General features: G+C 41.7%; 1 protein-coding gene across 1 annotated transcript in view; it reads left to right on the top strand.

Annotated features, from left to right (window-relative positions):
- Positions 1-2,883: 2,883 nt before the first annotated feature.
- The window catches only part of vcana (versican a), a 42,370-nt gene continuing 27,509 nt past the window's right edge, over positions 2,884-17,744 (top strand). Inside the window, exons 1-7 of the mRNA XM_072664495.1 lie at positions 2,884-3,017; positions 4,417-4,484; positions 6,852-7,223; positions 7,877-8,051; positions 8,540-8,667; positions 9,967-10,260; positions 14,243-15,760. Coding sequence (XP_072520596.1) covers positions 4,421-4,484; positions 6,852-7,223; positions 7,877-8,051; positions 8,540-8,667; positions 9,967-10,260; positions 14,243-15,760 — 2,551 coding nt within the window. The 5' untranslated portion in view covers positions 2,884-3,017; positions 4,417-4,420. The remainder of the gene's footprint in view (positions 3,018-4,416; positions 4,485-6,851; positions 7,224-7,876; positions 8,052-8,539; positions 8,668-9,966; positions 10,261-14,242; positions 15,761-17,744) is intronic.

Genomic DNA, 17,744 nt, shown 5'->3' on the forward strand with positions numbered 1-17,744 from the left:
AGCACAGGCGTCTGTTAGCTGTTGTATTGGATTGAGGGAGCCTTGTGCACTGTCTAGCGATGCAGAATCAGTGGCAGCAGCGGCTGCCTTCATAAGTGTCTAGTATTGGGGGTATTGCTAGTGATTGCTAGTTCACATGACTGGGGATTGGGGGATTGATATTGCACTGGTAGTTGGCCTTGGGTAGACAATAGGAATAAATTAGGCCCATTTCTTTAAAAAAAAAGTTGTTCTTTTACAGCATCGCTTAAAGAACCTTTTGTAGCGCTGTTAATTTTGTTGTTGAAGTGTACTATAAAAGCTGTACCAAATCATATCATATGATTTTATGTGATTTTTTAGTCACAATGGCCCTTTTGAGTAGAAACCAAATATTGGGTCATAATTTTAGTTCTGGTTTGTTCTTGGGTGGCCATTTAGCTGATCCAGAATGCAGCAGACTACTTGTCTTCAGTCTTCCTAAGCTTAGCCATGTTGCTCTGTTGCTGCGTTCCCTTCAATGGCTTCCTGTAGCCGCTCACACCATACGTAAAACCCTGATGCTGGCCTAAAACCCACATGCTGGTCCATACCTACAGCCATTCTAGCTTCAATTAAGGCCTTCAAAACACATTGAGGACAAGTATCTAGACTTCTCTTTCTCCTGGCATCGTGGTGACAGAACAAACTTCCTCTTGGAGTCCAAGTGGTTTAAACGGCCATGTGAAGACCCACTTCTTTCAAGAGCAGTCAAATGAACACTAATTTTACACTTATTGAAAGATTTGTGATTGTGTTTGCATTTACAACATCTAGGGATATAGGGTCGTTTCTGGACAGCGTGGACAGTGAAGCACTGTTGTAAGGTGCTCAGGACAGGAGCAGCTGCTAAAGGTATATGTATCAGCTTTCATACTGTGCTGTCTGATATTTCAGATTTCATATCAATCTCAGTGTGAAATGACGCAGCACAGCTCCATGGGCCTGGGATTGTGGGTTCGGTCTTTCCACTCTGCTCACTGTCCGTGAGGAGTTTGGTGTGTTCTCCCTATGTCCATGTGGGTGTCCTCGGGGTACTCAGGTTTCCTCCCACCTCACAAAAACACAGATGGTAGCTGAATTGGCTATGCTAGGTTGCCTCCTAGGTGTGAGTAAACGTGTGTGTGTGTGTGTCTGTGTGTGGTGCCCTGCGACGGACTGAGGCTCTGTCCAGGGGGTATTCCTGTCTTGCTCCCAATGATCCCTAGGCAGGCTCCGGACCCACGGTGACCCTGACCAGGAAGAAGCGGATAAGAAGATGGATGGATGTGAAATTGCAGCAATAAATAAAATGAATACATAAATAAATAAATACTGCTTCTGCACTGTAAAAATATGCGATGAATAAACCTTGAGAAACAGCCTGTGTGTATGTACCATATTCTGAAGATTATTTCAGTGATTGCTTAGAAGAACCATTTTTGTGTGTGTGAAGAACCTCTCGGAGAACCTCTGCTTTATGGAACCAGAAATGGTTCTCCTATGGCACAGCTGAAAACCCCTTTGTAGGCCCGTTATTTTAGGAGTGCACATTACAGTCGGTATCGACCAATAACAGGGACCTCACTGGCATCACATTTGCATGTGTCTCTGCTTCTGTGCGTGCAAGCGCGCACGTGCCAGTGTGCCCTTGTGTGTGTGTGTTATACCACTTAACGAAATGCTCTGATTTAATGGAGCATTGTCTAATATTATTTAAATGACTGTATCTCAGCTAATATTTGGAGTAGGTAGCTAATATTGGTATCATCAGAAAACTGGAGCTTGGCTCTTCGCAGTTTATAACATATTCTACACAATGCTCGAAATGTGGCTCTGCGTGAGTCGAAATCCTGGAGCGTATTTATGCGTAATTATGTATTATACATGAATCCTAACGGCAATGAGAAGATTACCGTTGTGCTGGAATATGATGTATAAACGATGTGCAGGGCTGTACAGTCTGACACTTTGTGGAGCTGTTAGCGAGTGTAGAACCCCCTCCTTATCTGTCTTTGTGTGTGTGTGTGTGTGCACATGAGTGGTCGGACACTCCCTCGTGTGGAAAAGATGGGCAAAAAAGAGGAACCTTAAATTCCCATTTGAATAAAGCTACTACGGGTTAAAATATTGCTTATTTTTGTAATTTCATTTTATGAATGTCTAATTCCGACCCTTTTTCGTAAAAAAAAAATACATATTTATAATAATAATAATAATAATTATTATTATTATATTTTTAATAATAAAAATAATGATTACTATTGTCATTGAAACATTTTAGTGCGAATAAAATGAATAATTCCTAATAAAATGGCGCTTTTCACTGCATTTAACTAAAACAGCACCGATACGGTAAGCAGCTCAATCCTTATAGGCTACAAGTGTTCATGAATACCAGCTTTATACAAGCTACTCCTTCTTTTATGATCGCTATTAAACATTGTAGGCATTTTATCTTTAATTCGTCTATAATATTAAGATGCTGCAGGACGTTACAGAGATGCCATTAATCACACTGGCTAATAACGCATGTGCAGAGACCCCGCAGTCCCCTGTTAGGAGAAGCAGGCAGCTCCATGTTAACGATGTCCAATGTAGACTTTCTAAACGCCCCCCCCCCCCCCCCCTTTCTCTCTTTCTCGCCTCAACACCCTCCCCTCTTCCCCCCGGACCGACCACCCCACCCTACCGTCCACTCACTTTTTTTGGCTGGGCAGCGAGCGCGCCCCTCCTCTCCATCCCTGACGAAATAACAGTGAGTGGAGGAGCTGGTGGACCTCGCCGCAGACAGATCTGCGAGGGTCTCTCAGAGCAGTAGGGCAGACTGAGCCACCACAGAAGAATAGCGGGGCTGTCTGTGGAATAAAGCTCAGCCACAGGGACACATACACACATACACACACACGCTTCGTGGGCGCTGTTTCATTTGGACTCTGGACGCACTGGAGCTTAACACTGGAATTTAAGGACGTCTGAGGACCCATTCACCCACTGGAATTATAATATTTTAATTAAAGGTACAGTATTTCAGTGAAGCGCGTGAACTTCAGACGACACTGGCTGTGATCGATTAGGCTCCGTTAGTTACTGATCCTCGTGCATTTTTGGGGGCTGAATTGTGCGTTTAATTGTGTGCATCGGATCTATATGACTGAAATAGCATCAGTGAAATCGTTACTATCACTTGGGTTGTTTTTGGCAGTACTCCAGCTGTATTGAAGCGTAATGCAAAAAGATCTGTCACACGGAAAACCTTGTATCTCCATTTTTGCCGTGTTTGATGTTTTTTTTGGCATAATGTGTATCTGGCAGTCATTGTTCAGGATGAATGGACCAATAGGAATGCACCAAAATGACTGAGGGGGGAATTCCTAATCCTTTCACTTTGACTTTCATTGAAATGTAGGAACGGAGATACGAGGCTTTTGGGTGACGAGGTTAAAGTTAAAAAGTACAAAAAAAAAAAAAAAAAAAAAAAAAAAAAATATATATATATATATATATATATATATATATATATATATATATATATACATATATGATTTATTTATGAATTTATTTTTTATGAGTATTACGAGGAGATCTCAACCTTGGGCACGCGATTCAGAAAGCAGGTGCTGAGATTCGGTTCGGGCGAAGTCGGGAGTGGCGAAACTTCACGAAGTTGAGGACAGACACTCTACTGCCTTTCCATAGCAGATAGAGCTGAAATCCGCTTCTTGGGGTGGCGTAGTGAGGAAGATGAGGATGACTAGGTCTCACCACACACACGAACATAGGTTCCCTTATTATTGCTCCCTAAATATTAGTGAACGTGTCGACTGAACCTCACTCAACGTCGACTTGGGGCTAATGGTTGAGGAAACCCGTGGTGATATGCTAATTGATAATAGATATCATTATCATCATCATCATCATCATCACCATCATCATCATCACAGCCCGCACACAAGTTTGTAAGTCTTACCCGCCCCCCCTTCACATCCTCCCCCCGCCTGAAACTGAAAGTCATCCACAGTCTTGATCTCCTTATTTCCAGTTCAGGGGCTAAGGCTAGCCGGCTGATGCGTAATTAGAGCCGCTTCTTCTGTAGCATCTCGCCTCTTCTGCCCTGCAGGGGGTTAGGACAACAGAATACTCCACCACCCACCCTCTCAAAGGAAGTGTGTTCCGTTTGACCACCACCAGCCCATCAGACCACCGCAGGCTGATGTGGGAGGCAGGGCATTCACACATTGTTTAACAAACTGTAACAAGCCATTTATTCCTTGGTTGGTTTCATCTCAGGCTTGAAGCTCAGAGGGAATATAGAGCTCCAGACGCAGCCAGAAGACTCTAACGGGGCACCAGTTTGCGTCTTCCAGTGTGAATTAGGCTGTTCACTTTCACTAATCTGTTTCTTTCTTCACCTTTCAGGAAGATGTTACTGAATATAAAACATATACTGTGGTTATTCTGCCTGTGCCACACACCCCAAGCACTTGGTAAGTTCTGCTTTTGGCATGGAAGACGTGTGGTCTATTACTCAGATCCAGTTCAGACAGCAGTGTGTGACTCAGTTGTTGAGACTGTGGTGTGTGTGTGTGGTGTGTGTGAGAGAAAAAAAAGTGAGATTAAAGGAGAGTCCACAGGTTCCTTTAGCATAATTCAATAGATGAGGCGTAAGCAAAGCTATTCAGAGAAACCTACTGACTGATTTCTTCACTGTGGTGGTGGTGGGAACCAGGGGGCATACTGTCTACAGTGCAAATATAGCCCTTTTATCTACGTATCATTAACACCTAACTGAAGGCACTGTTCCTGACACCCACCCAGGCCTTTCAAGACGATTTACATAAACCTACAGAAACATTTCTAAATGCTTATTCCAACAAGTGTCGATTGTTAGAAAGGACGCTACCTCAGTCTAGAAGGTGTTATTACAACTGAGGCTTGTTGGAATAAGCCTTCATATTTTGTATTGTTGTTGTCATGCAAAAACCTTGCAATTCCCAGTGATTTTGGAGCATTTCTGTTGTTTCAGTCATCATACAATTGTGACACAGTGTGTTGAACAACTTATAGATTCACATTATGGCAAAAAAGGCAAAAAAAAGGGCAAAAGTTAAGATGCATGGTTTTTGTATGACAGCGACTAAATTTATATTTAAGGCCTTCTGAGTCAGTAGAGCTACCAGGGAATATAATTGTGTCTTCTGAGTTATAATGCAAAATATGTAATAGCCATAATATTAAAATATTATTAGAATCTAAAAAATATATAGTAGTTTTGCCCCACAGCGGCCTGCGTGAACCTCATTATAAGGCCAAAATCTCATCAAAACTGCTGTACCACAATATATTGTATGTGAGACAACACATTCATATAGTAACTCCATTTGCTGCAACTTTTAGAAGCATTACACTCTTCACACATCGGGTTCCTATCACCACCACTCTAAACAATTCTTATTTGGTAAGTTTCACTATAACAGAGCATTTCACACCAAACCACACTGAATGCCATTGTTTACGTCTCAGCCATGAAATTATCCAGAGCTTTTAAAAGGTTGTTAGAATGACCCTTTAATTCATGCACGGCAGTTTATGAGCATTGGTGCATGTTTCTCTAAGCAATATTTTCTTTCCCACAAAGCAAACTTTGCCCTGTAGCTCCCCAAGACTTAATACATTCTTGAATGCGCTTCCCAGGACCCATACCTTTTAATTAGGACACTGTCTGCGTCTGGTGAAAAACAGATGGCTTCACCTCATCACTTAGAAAGGCCTTCCACACGCTGTAGTGTATACAGCCCTCAGGGGTCATCCCACCTGTCCCGGAGCATTCCTCACTTTGTTGCTCAGAGGAACCAGTGATTTCCCTTTGTCTAAACATTGATGACTCAAATCATTTCCACTGTGTAATGAAAGTGTGTGATTTCTTAAACTGGACCACACTCTTTATTTAGAAGTGAATTGTCAGTACTCAGCAAGGTGAGTCGTAACAGTAACAGTAGTAACAATAACCGTAGTAACAGTATTGACCGTAACAGTAGTAACAACAGCAGTAGCAGTAACAATAGTAACAGTACTAACAATATCAGCAGTAACAGTAATAAAAATAGGGGTAGAAACAGTAACAGTATTAATCATAACAATAATACCAGTAACAGTATTAACCATAACAATAATAGCAGTAACATTATTAACATAACAATAGTAATGGTAACAACAGTAACAGTCTTAACTATAATAGTAGTAACAGTAGTAACAATAGTACTAACAGAGGCAGTAGCAACAGTAACAATATTAAAATAACAGTAATATCTGTGGTAGTAGTAACAGTATAAACAAAAACCATGACAGTAACAACAACAATAGTAACAGGAGTAACAACATCAGTAACACAAAGAGGAGAAATGTTGTTTGCAAAATGTTTTTTACAAGTAAATGAAAAGATTGGCATCTTATCAGTTCTCCTCTAAACAGCTGTTACGTCCCACTGAGATCTTCTAACGGGGGGAAAACAGTGACCTTTTGCTTTCCTATTCTCAACTGAGGCTTCTCCTTGTATGCGTTCCCTGCTGTTCCGTAGTGAGTGGGAGAAGACTTTGAATGCTTGTTGACTTCATCATGGGAAAAAAACATTTGAGATGTGTGATGATTTACACTAATATATCTGCCGTATCCTTAGAGGAATAACTTAATTTCTCTATAATACTTTTACACATAGATCAGATGTATCAACATAAGCAGATTTGTACATGCAAAACATAGGATGTTGGCGTTGGCCCACAATTCCAATATCAGTGCATCCCTACAAAATACCACAAATGCATGCATTTAACCTACTGTATGTTTGACTCTTTCAGCCTCTAGCTCGCTAACAGTGATGCGGCCAGTAAGCGGCTCTCTTTCGGGGAAGGTGGTCCTGCCGTGTCACTTTTCCACCCTGCCCACCGCAGCGCCCAGCAATGCCACCACCTCAGCAGCAGACTACCTGCGCATCAAATGGACCAAGATGGACGGCGATGTGGAGTCTACGGTACTCGTGGCCCAAAGCGGTGTCATTAAAATTGGACCAAGCTACAGGAACCGAGTGTCTGTGCCAAGTCACCCTGAGGACGTTGGGGATGCCTCTTTAACTGTGGTCAAACTGCGGGCCAGTGATGCCGGAACTTACCGCTGTGAGGTCCTGTATGGCATTGAGGACACTCAAGACACGGTCAATCTGAATGTCAATGGTGAGCAGCTCTTCATAAATGTCCATTAATGTCCATAAATTAAATATTTTGGTCAAATTCAAGTCAAGTTCTAGGACATTTTGGTCCCAGAAGTTATTTATTTTTTTCAATGTCAGTTAGTTTATCAGTTCAAGACGTTCAGGTTTAAAGCCCTTCTTCTGTCTTTATTCCCACGTTTTTACATAATTTAGCATAGTAATGATCTCCAGTACACTCTTTCGTCCTGTGGTGTCTTACAGTCTCCTCTGAGACCGTTCCCCATCTGAGGAACTGATTTATGTTTGGACCACGAGAAAGGATGCAATGGGTAGGGTTTGGATAGTTTTGGCTCTGGAAATACGGCAACTCCCATCTCTCTGTGAAGACTCTGCCATTTTAATTGGAGCCATAACTTATTTAGTTACTGTGTGTTTGAAAGCCACCATTAGGGTGGACGGAATGTCCCCTTCACCCACACGTTCATGTTATTGTTACAATTCAACACTCGTTTTATTAACTTGTTTATTAGTGACCCACAGCAATGTTTTTTTTTCACACTGTGGCTTCATCTCTGTTTACATTTTAACATCTGGCCTGAGAGACATTCAGATCTTAGAAACTAGAGTATTTTTAATAAATGGTTGGATGCTTCCTTCGTTTCTTCTTCTGTCCAGGTGTTGTTTTTCATTATCGGGCCAAGACCAGCAGATATACCTTGAACTACAACGAAGCTGTCGAGACCTGCAGAATTGTTGGGGCTACCATTGCTTCTTCAGACCAGCTGAAGGCCGCCTATGAGGATGGATTTGACCAGTGCGATGCAGGCTGGATTGCAGACCAGACAGTGAGGTTAGAGCCTTGCTTCTGTTTTGTACTATGGTTACTGTTGCTACTGTTACCTGTTCCTACACACCTTGCTGCTTTAAGAGAACCACTACTAGCAATACACTTCAAAATAAATGTTTTTTGCACAATGCCATAGAAGGACCTATTTTGGTTCCTCTAGGAACCCTTCAGTTTTCCCTGTATTCCATTTTAGGAAATATGGTGTAGTGTAGTATGAAATACCTTTTTTCTCCTACAAGGACAAATAAATTCAAGAATAAAATATAAATAAATAAAGTACAAATCATTACATGAAGGTTCCTCAACCCTTTAAATGGTTCTTTTTGCTCTGATATCCATAAAAAAACTTATTAACAGGTTCACTTATTAACAGGTTCCTCATGGAACCATAATTGAGTCTTTTTTTAGACAGTCTGAGTGGAAAAGTGCCTAATAAGCAAGATGGTCTGTTATACTGAGTCATTAGATGTTTTCTAATCTTGGATCTATAGATACCCCATAACTAAACCAAGGCCCGGTTGCTCGGGGAACATGCCTGGAAAACCTGGCGTTCGCTCATACGGACTTCGGAACCCCTCTGAGACCTATGATGTGTACTGCTACGCAGACAAGCTCGACGGTAAGAGTGCGAGGGAAAAGGTTCTCTATACATGACGTTTTCCTAGGGCTTTGGAACAGGCTTTGAAAATGTTTTGATAAGACCTTGAAGGGGTGACCTTGCAGACATTTGAGTTTGGACTTTCTTAAAAGGCGACTGAACATAGACAATTATGTGATAATAAACATTATTACTTCTGGCACGTGTGCTGGTACCTTAGAGCCAAAGTAGTTCATTTGATGATTTTGGCGCATTGATGACACATTTAGTGTGGTTTTGAACCACAGTCATACAGTGACATCAACCACAAAATGTACTGTAAGACGGTCACAGAACGTCAAGAACGTCAGTAATGTTCAGAATTGGACGTGGAGTATTTGAAATATTTTTGGCATCATAAAAGATTAAAAGATAGACTTGTGTGAACAGTGACATGTACTCCAGGTACAAGACAGCAACCTCCGCATTTAAAATTTGGGATTTGTCTTTGGTACCTGATGTACTTTAGCCTACAGTTCAGTGTGCTGTGGCCCATTTGGAGAGACACAGAATGAATGTTCACGTTAAGTTAACAGCATCGCCAAATTGCAGTCCCTTCCTGAGACGCCCTGTTGTATGCTGTGGTGGTTTTAATGTGCTCCATTTCTTAATGAAAGTGGATTTGGGGATGCTCGACTGGCTGTAAATTACTAAGATACTATGGAAACCCTGGTTATAACTTGTGACAGCTACACCCAAATCTAAGCGAAAACATGCACACCCTCTTCTGTGATTTTTTTCCACCACTTTCATTTGCATTTACTCCACCACATATGGAAAACATTGTACTTTCTGAGAAAACATTTTGTTTGCGACACATTTTGTCATCAGCTTGTTCAGAAAGACACATCATAGTGCACTGACACACTGTAGAATCTAATCAACTATTAGCCAATGCATGAAAGTACAAAATCCTTATTATTCGCTCTCAGAATCAGTGTTTCAGTACAGGGACAGTTAACCCTTAAACATTGTCCCTGTGTCCCTACTGCAAAACTAAATGTGTGAATCCCTAAAAACGCAATTGGATAGAGGGTCCAGCTTTTTGCAATCATGGCACTGCAAACAACCAAGTAGCTATGTTGTGCAGCCCTAATCACTTCATTGAGACTAATATGTTATCTCGTTATAAGAGTGATGTATTGAAGTCTGAGCCCACATTCAGTTTAAGGGGTTTAGTAGTATGCCGTTTTACAGATGCAGCTGTAGCATTCGAGTAAAATACAATATTGTGAAGATGGTGTCTGTATTATGGTTACTCATTTTTTTGTGCACATACAGGCGAGGTGTTTTTTGCCCCTACCACACGTAAGATGACATTTGAGGAAGCCAAAGCCGAATGTGAGAACAGGAACGCAGTACTGGCTTCCCCTGGTCAGCTCCACTCCGCCTGGAGAAAAGGTCTGGATCGCTGTGATTACGGATGGCTTTCTGATGAAAGTGCCCGCCACCCTGTCGCTATACCCAGAATGCAGTGTGGCAGAGGTCTGCTCGGGGTCCGGACCATGTACCGCTACCGCAACCAGACAGGCTTCCCCGAGACCACCATGAAGCTGGGAGCATACTGTTTCAAAGGTATGATACTTTCATGTGTCTTACAGAGTGCATCTGCGATTAGGTTTACATTTACAACAGCCAAGCTAGTCGTAGAAGTGGCTTTATTATCAGTGCCCAAGAATTAGATTAAGAATTTAGATTTTAGATAAAATTTACAGCCAACTGTGTCATACACATACACATACACCCAAAAAATTATACTTGCAGTGTGTATAATATAATGTTGCTCATTTCTTTTGTTCATCTTTCTTGAGCAGTCTGGCTAATTTCATCCAGTATCACATTTTAACAATTCACGCCAAGCTTAGGCTGACTAAGACCTTAGGCTGACTAAGACAGTCAGACCAGGACAGTTGAAGTATGTTTACATGTAATATAATAACTAATACAGACCCATTGATGCGCATGCTAATTTGGGACATTTGTTGAATGGCGTTTTGAGAGTTGACGCAATTGCTGCAAATAGATACCTGGGAGATTCTGGAGAAACAGTGGACAACTATGTAGCCAGACCTCCAGCTCCTTGATGTCATTTCTTAGAGTGTGCGTAATCTAGTCCCCCACCCATGCAAGCACACGCACTAACTCTTACACACATACACACACACACACAGACACACATGAGTTGGCATGTGGTTTTCTGCATCAATAAAACTCCTTCCTCTCCCACAATAGTGACAGTAAATCCAGGCAGAAGCTTAGACTGTGTGTACATCTAAGCTCTTTTTATTTGTGCTCAAAATGGCTTGCCATTGTTTGTTACATGGAGAGAGAGAGAGAGAGAGAGAGAGAGAGAGTTCACTTCAGTTTGAGACGTGGTGCGCTGGAAAAGTTTACATGAGCCTTAATAGTCTGTGGAGCAGTGGTCCTCTGACCTCACTCCATTTCACTTTGGGTTGCCGCCCGTTTCCTGGGAAACCAGCTTGGGCTTGGTTGGAAAAGTTAAATCATATTTCGTCTCACATCGTACGAAAAAAATAAAGGTACGGGAGACGGTCTTTGGAGCAAAGCCATAGAGCAAGAATATTTAATTTACTAAAGAACCTTTCAGTAGTTGATCATTCAGTGTTCTTTGAAGAACCGTTGCTGGGAAGGAGAGGTGCAAGTGTGAAAATAAATTAACTCATGATGTGTCAGCAATGTATGCAACGTAAAGTAGCCAAATTCTTCCATCTGTTTTGTAAATAAGTCGCATCCACTACGGACACACTTCTGCTGATTCTAAATCATAACTTCCCCCCAATATGTTCAATTTAGAAACTTGCAAAACTCATTGCTTAGTTTGTTATTTGCTAACATTGATCATTTTTGGGAAACTCGCCCCCGTCCCATGACTAACTTTGCCTCAGTATTTTACAGTATCAAAAAAGTATCAAAAAGGTTGACTCACTACTTCCTAAAGTTTCCTTATTCACTTAATACATTAACATTGCCATAGCCCTTCAGTGAACATTGGCCTCATCAGACGAATGTAAAAAAAAAAAAAAAACTTTGTGAACTTTGTGAACTAATAAGTGATTTCCACTGGCATGCCCTCAGGCACTGTCAAGGTCTATATCCATCAGCACGAGAAAGTGCCTAGGTGTTATCTGCTTCCCTTAATTCTCCCATCTACCTCTCATTTCCGCCCACCGTCTCGTCACTTGCACTCACGCTTATCAAAACAGACATGTGAATATAGTAGAAACAAGCACCATGGCTCCAGAATCACTGGCTGTGCTGACCTCTGACCTGGCAGGGCTCTATCTTTTCAACGGAGGCTAATTTAGCTAACTTCCCTCCTGCCAAGCAGGGCGCTCATCCAGAATGACAGCCTGCTGTGATAAGTATTGGACCCCAGGGGTCACCCCAAACAGGACACTGTGACCTCCCTGGTTGTTTGGTCAATTTTAGCTCATTCAGACCTTTCTGGGGTCCATTTGGTTTCCCAAATGGCTGTTCGAGTACCACTGTGTTGTTCGTTAGTCGTTAGCACTGGATTGACTCCTGGCTGTAATATTGGTATGGCGGAAGGCTAGAATACATTAAAATAAGCCAACTAACAAATTAGGTTGTTTTCATTGTGTGGTGTGAGGTTTCTGTCCAATCGCAGATGGTCCAGATGAGTTTCTGAGGGTGTTTACTCAAGGCAGTCCAATGTGATCCATTAAACAAGAATCATTTTGGTCAAAATAGTGCAGGCCAGTCTGTCATCGGCTGTGTCATTAAAGGGTCACTTGTGTTTAATTATAACTGTATTGTGTAGCAATATAATCATAGTTTTTAATAGTGTATTGAGTGTTAATGCTATATATAGCTATATTGAGCTATATATAATAGCTATATTGAGTTAACCAGAATATTCCGATCATTAGATCTACCTCCACCACTATTTAAATTCCTAAAATAGGGATTTTCACCTCTTTTTGTTTTATCCCAAAAGCCTCTGCAGTGTGAATTGACCCACTGTCAGTCAGCCACCTTGAACCCCCTTCTTGCATTGTGGGGCTGAGTGCATTGAGTTCTCTATTTTCTCACAATGACCTGTCTAGTGTGCCAGCCATTTAAAGAAAGAAGAAAGACTCACTCATTGACTGCAGCAGACCACAGTCTGCTTTTCTGCTAGGGAAAATAGTGCCTCACACCTTACATCAGTGATAGCTGGAGAAAGAGAGGGAGAGTGTGTGCTTAATGCAGAACAGCTGGACTTTTGGCTACGGTTCACGTCGCATTAGAGAGGAAAGGTTCCCTAGGCTGTCACTTTTCAGTGTGTTCAGCGAGGGGAAAAATGAACGTTTGGAGGTACTTGGTTACAATACAAATAAGACAAATAAGTACTTCGATGATTTGCTATTGAGCATTGTGTGGCTGTTATGAGACAGTCCTATGACTGACTTCTTTCCTCCTTCTCAAATAACGTTGTAAAATGTTTGCAGCTATCACAGCAGTTTGTAGATGTATCACAGCAGATTTTCTGTAGATGTAAAGTGCTACATTCCTAACAACTCGGGGAAAGAATGGATGGATAGATAGATTATGTAGGTAGGTGGGTAGATACACTATATAAACTAATGGTTGTGGACACCCATTTTAATAAGGGAATTCAGCTACTTTAGGTTGCACTCATTCACAGACTCAGATGTGCAAAAGCACACACAGTACTTGAGAAGTACTGCCAATAGAGTAGGACTCTCTGGAGCAAATAAACATGAACCATTTGACACCATGTCTAATGCCAGGCGTGGGCTAGAGGGGTATAAAGCAATACTTATGGGATGAGTTTAGGATGTGGTGGGGTGGTAATCATCCAACATCCTGACCTCAATAATGGCTGTTGTCACTGACTGCAATTAACAATGCTCCAGATTCTAGTAGAAAGTCCAAAGTCTAGTAGACAGATAGACGGTAGATAGAAAAATAGGTAGGTATGAAGGTAGACAGACAGACAACTTACCATATCGTGTTAAACCACTGTTACTAATTTGCTTCTCAGGGGGATTCTAGGAATATTCTTTTTAAAGGACCATCTCTATTGAGCAATGTTTGGGCAGTGTATTTCATAAAATCTTCATAATGACTTTGCAATAAAGACAAATATATGATGTTCTTATGAGGTAAATTTATTGTAGCAAACAGATATAAATTATGAGCTGTTGTGGGAAGAAGCTACACAACAAAGGGTATGGTGTTTACATGTTTCCAAACTATTTACTTGTGATGTGTTGACTGTTAGTTGTGGATCAGTACAATTGATTTATGAGTTGATTTATAGGCTACAGAAGTCCTTAACTGACACATTTCTTATTTTGACTGGTTGTGCATTTCAACATAGCAGCATTTTCCCAAGAGCCCAGATCTTACTCTTACACATTTTGTTCGTTTTGAGGCAGACATGCTTCAGAGATGTACAAAACAGCTTTCTCTCATGAGTCCTAGGTTTTTGTAGCTGTACAGCATTTATTATTTTTTCATTTATTTGAGTGTACAGCGAATCAGACCGTTTTTCTGTGTCTACCTGTAGGTCATGAGCTATTCAACCAGACAAGCTGGGTGGATGTCTCAGTCCAGCGTGTTACAACCGCCTCACCGACCACAGCCTCCTCAACCACCACCCAGACTACCTCCTTTGAGGCAGAGCCCTCCTTGGAACAAAGTGAATCCACTGACACAGCCGCCGTTCCTGAAGAAGACCATGAGTCCGTAGATGATTCAGGGAACCTAGCCCCAACAGAGCTTCCGTCCATGTTTTCCACCAGCATGGCCCCACTGAGTGCCTCTAGCAACCCAATGGATTTTGAAGACGATGACTCAGTGGTAACCCACCCAGACTTCAACATTGATGATTTTGGCTCTAAATTCACAGATGGGTTAGAGGCACAAGATCGTGGAGATGTAGTCCGTGTAGAATCTACAGGAGAACCGGTCACAGAGACACCGTCTGAAGAATCAGAAGATCCCAGTGTAATCAGAGTGGGCACAATTCCACCTGATGTTCTCATCTCCATTTCTCCGAGCACAGAGCCCATGTTTGCGGAGAGAAAAAATGAGGAATCTACAGTGAGGTTCACAGTAGATTCGGCCTCTTATCTTGAAGAGATGCACATTCAGACGACTCCAGGCATGCTGTCTGTCTTAGAGCCCACGAGCACGAATAGTGTATCTCCAGATTCTGAAGAAGCTTTACAGACGAGTACAAAAGAAGCAGCAGAAGCTGCAAAATCAGATATGGAGATGGTTGCCTCCAAGACCAGTAGTCAAGCACCCTTATTAAGTGAACCAACCACCACACAGGGAGACCTCCACAGTTCACCCCAAACGCCAGTACATATACTCTCCCCAAGTTCCCAGGAAAGCAGCTCCAGACAAAGCACGGAAACAGATGATGCAGGCTTCCCTGGCACCACAGGTGTTCCTACAGATGAAACTCAGACTGCTACGTTTTCTGAGTATGATGAAGATGAGAAAGCAACTGAAGTTGGTGTTATGGCTGGACCACCAAATCTACCAAACATTCCTGAGGCTGATGTATCAGATGTATCAGATGGATTTACCAGCCCTGAACTGGACACCACAACACCACTAATGACTACTGAGGCCACTGTGACATTCACAACCTTTATGTGTAACACACAGCCTGGCTCAGAAACGGAAACAGCAACTCAAGAAAGGGAAGAGATGGATCAGTCCATCAGCCCTGTTGAAGATAGTAGTAGCAGCGTAATTCCCTCTGATGTGACCACACCAGCATCAGCAGCAGTTTCTATGCCCACTGAGTTGGAAACAACTTCTGTATCCAGTGAATCATTGCTTGAGGAACCATCTGCAAGTGCAGCCATTGTGGAGGAATCACCTGCAGGCAATACAGATACCCTTAGTGAGACAATGATCGAAGGCGGAGACATGAGCAAGGACCCTGAGACCGAGCATAAGCCAACAGTGACTCCCGCAACAAGTCCTGCAAATTGTACAGTGTCGGCTGATGGCATGTCCATCCATGTGATCGTCATTAATGTGGACGAGCAGAAGCAGAATGATACAGGTAAGTCCCCCCTCAAATGATCTTGTCTTTTATCAATTGTGTTGCCCCATGCCAATACACATATAGGTCTATTATTCAATGTATTGCTTTAAATGTAGCTGTTTTTGAGGTAGACATTTGAATTTGAAGCACATGGTTCAGTCAGGAGCAGATGTTCGGATGAGTGGCTTGTTTTCAGTTAAGCAAGGAGGAAATAATGTGAATAAGCCTACGTTAAAGTATATAATACAACATATTGTATGGAGATAGATATATAGCATGACATGTACTGTCCATGGTGCTGAATAGCTGTTTTCACTGCCAAGTTCAATTTAAATACATTACATTAAATTATCATTTCTTAAGCAGAAACAGAATTGACAGGTTAAGGTGTTGCTCTTCCTCAAAGCTGAACATTTTAACAGTTTTACTGTTTGTAACAAAAAGCCTACCAAGCCATTAATAACAAATTGAGCAAATTTATGTTTAAGTTTTTATCACACTGTTTTTTGCTTGGAAGTTAGGTGTATTCTCCTAGACCTGTTTGGAAGTACTGGTAAAAGCGGGGCAGGCATGTCAGATCCACTGCTGTGCTAAAGACCTGATTTAATGAGGCTTCATTGTCGTTTTTGTGTGTAGTACAGAAAAGGTCTCTGAATAGATGTCTTCACGTGGGTTCTTTATAAGCGTGCTTTGTTCAGATTATGCTGAGATTAACCAAAGTGTTCTTTAGACTTGGCACTTTCAAACCCGTTTTCTGTTCACTCTCTGTGTGAAACCACTCTTAGCTGCTTTCAAATAAGGATCCCACTGCTTAGTCATTTGTTCAGATGCTTAAAAAAAAAGACTGGCATAACTTTGTCTTCTTTAGCTGCTGTGTAAGAGTGATTGTTTTTGATGATCAAGATATTTTAACGCATCGTATATCAAGATCTAGAAAGGCTTGCCATATGAAACACTGGCTTTATTCGTTGAAGCACCATAGTGACAGTGTCCTGGTTGTAGAACCTTCACTGTCCAGCATGCCGTGTTCTGGCTGGTTTCTTTATGTATTGTATTTTGTGTCAAACGCAAGCCACAATGCAAAGAACCAAACTGACTGTCACTGCGGTTTACAAGAACACTCTGGAGAGGAGCTTTGTGGACAAACCAAGGCAAAGTTGTTTACTACCATTAAACAAGAAGATATATTACAGCGGTGACCACTCATTGTCATCAGCCAACAACAACTGAATGTTATGACATCAGTAAAGAGGCTTGAAATGTGAGGATGAATATGTGTATTCGGCTCTTAGACTTACAGACATTTGGACAGGTTTCTCTGTATATAATAAAACTTGTGTTTTTAGTCATTCTTGACACCTCCAGCCTGGTGGTTGCTAATTATTAGCTTTTTTTCTGCTTTTTTTTTTTTTTTTTTTTGCACAGGTGATGTGGAATCATTTGTTTTCGCTAGGAGATCAATGTAGTCTGCTTTAGCTGGCCTGTTGATTACCGTAGGCCCTCTCCACTTTCTGTCCCACTTTCTGGAGGTTTGGCAGGCAAGCATCTTGGCCCAATACCTGAATAAACACAGATGCCTATTAGCACCGTGAAGACTGGGCACCACAACCAGGCTGATGTCACCTCCAGAGCAAAGTCTCTCTCTGTAAAGACAGCTGAGCAGCCATTGCCTGGCTTTGTGACAAAGGTTGATTATGGGCCACTCTTGCTGGAATATGTTTGGGAGCGCTGCTGGCATGATGGTCACTTAGCCAGGTCTACGCTTGTGTGATATAAACCAGTGGAAAAATTTGTTCCATCTTGTGTGGCATCATTTTAATAGACGCGGAGGTGAAGATTTTAAAGTTTTTTACACTGAAAATATATATATGTATATATACATATACATATATGTCAAATGTCAAATCATATGTTAATCAATAGTATAGTTAAGTTTTACTGCTAATGTAGCACCACAATATTCATGACATTTCTTAGAACCGGAGAAGGCAGATATTCCTTA

This window comes from Salminus brasiliensis, chromosome 20, assembly GCF_030463535.1.
Source record: "Salminus brasiliensis chromosome 20, fSalBra1.hap2, whole genome shotgun sequence".
In the NCBI taxonomy this organism is placed as follows: Eukaryota; Metazoa; Chordata; class Actinopteri; order Characiformes; family Bryconidae; genus Salminus; species Salminus brasiliensis.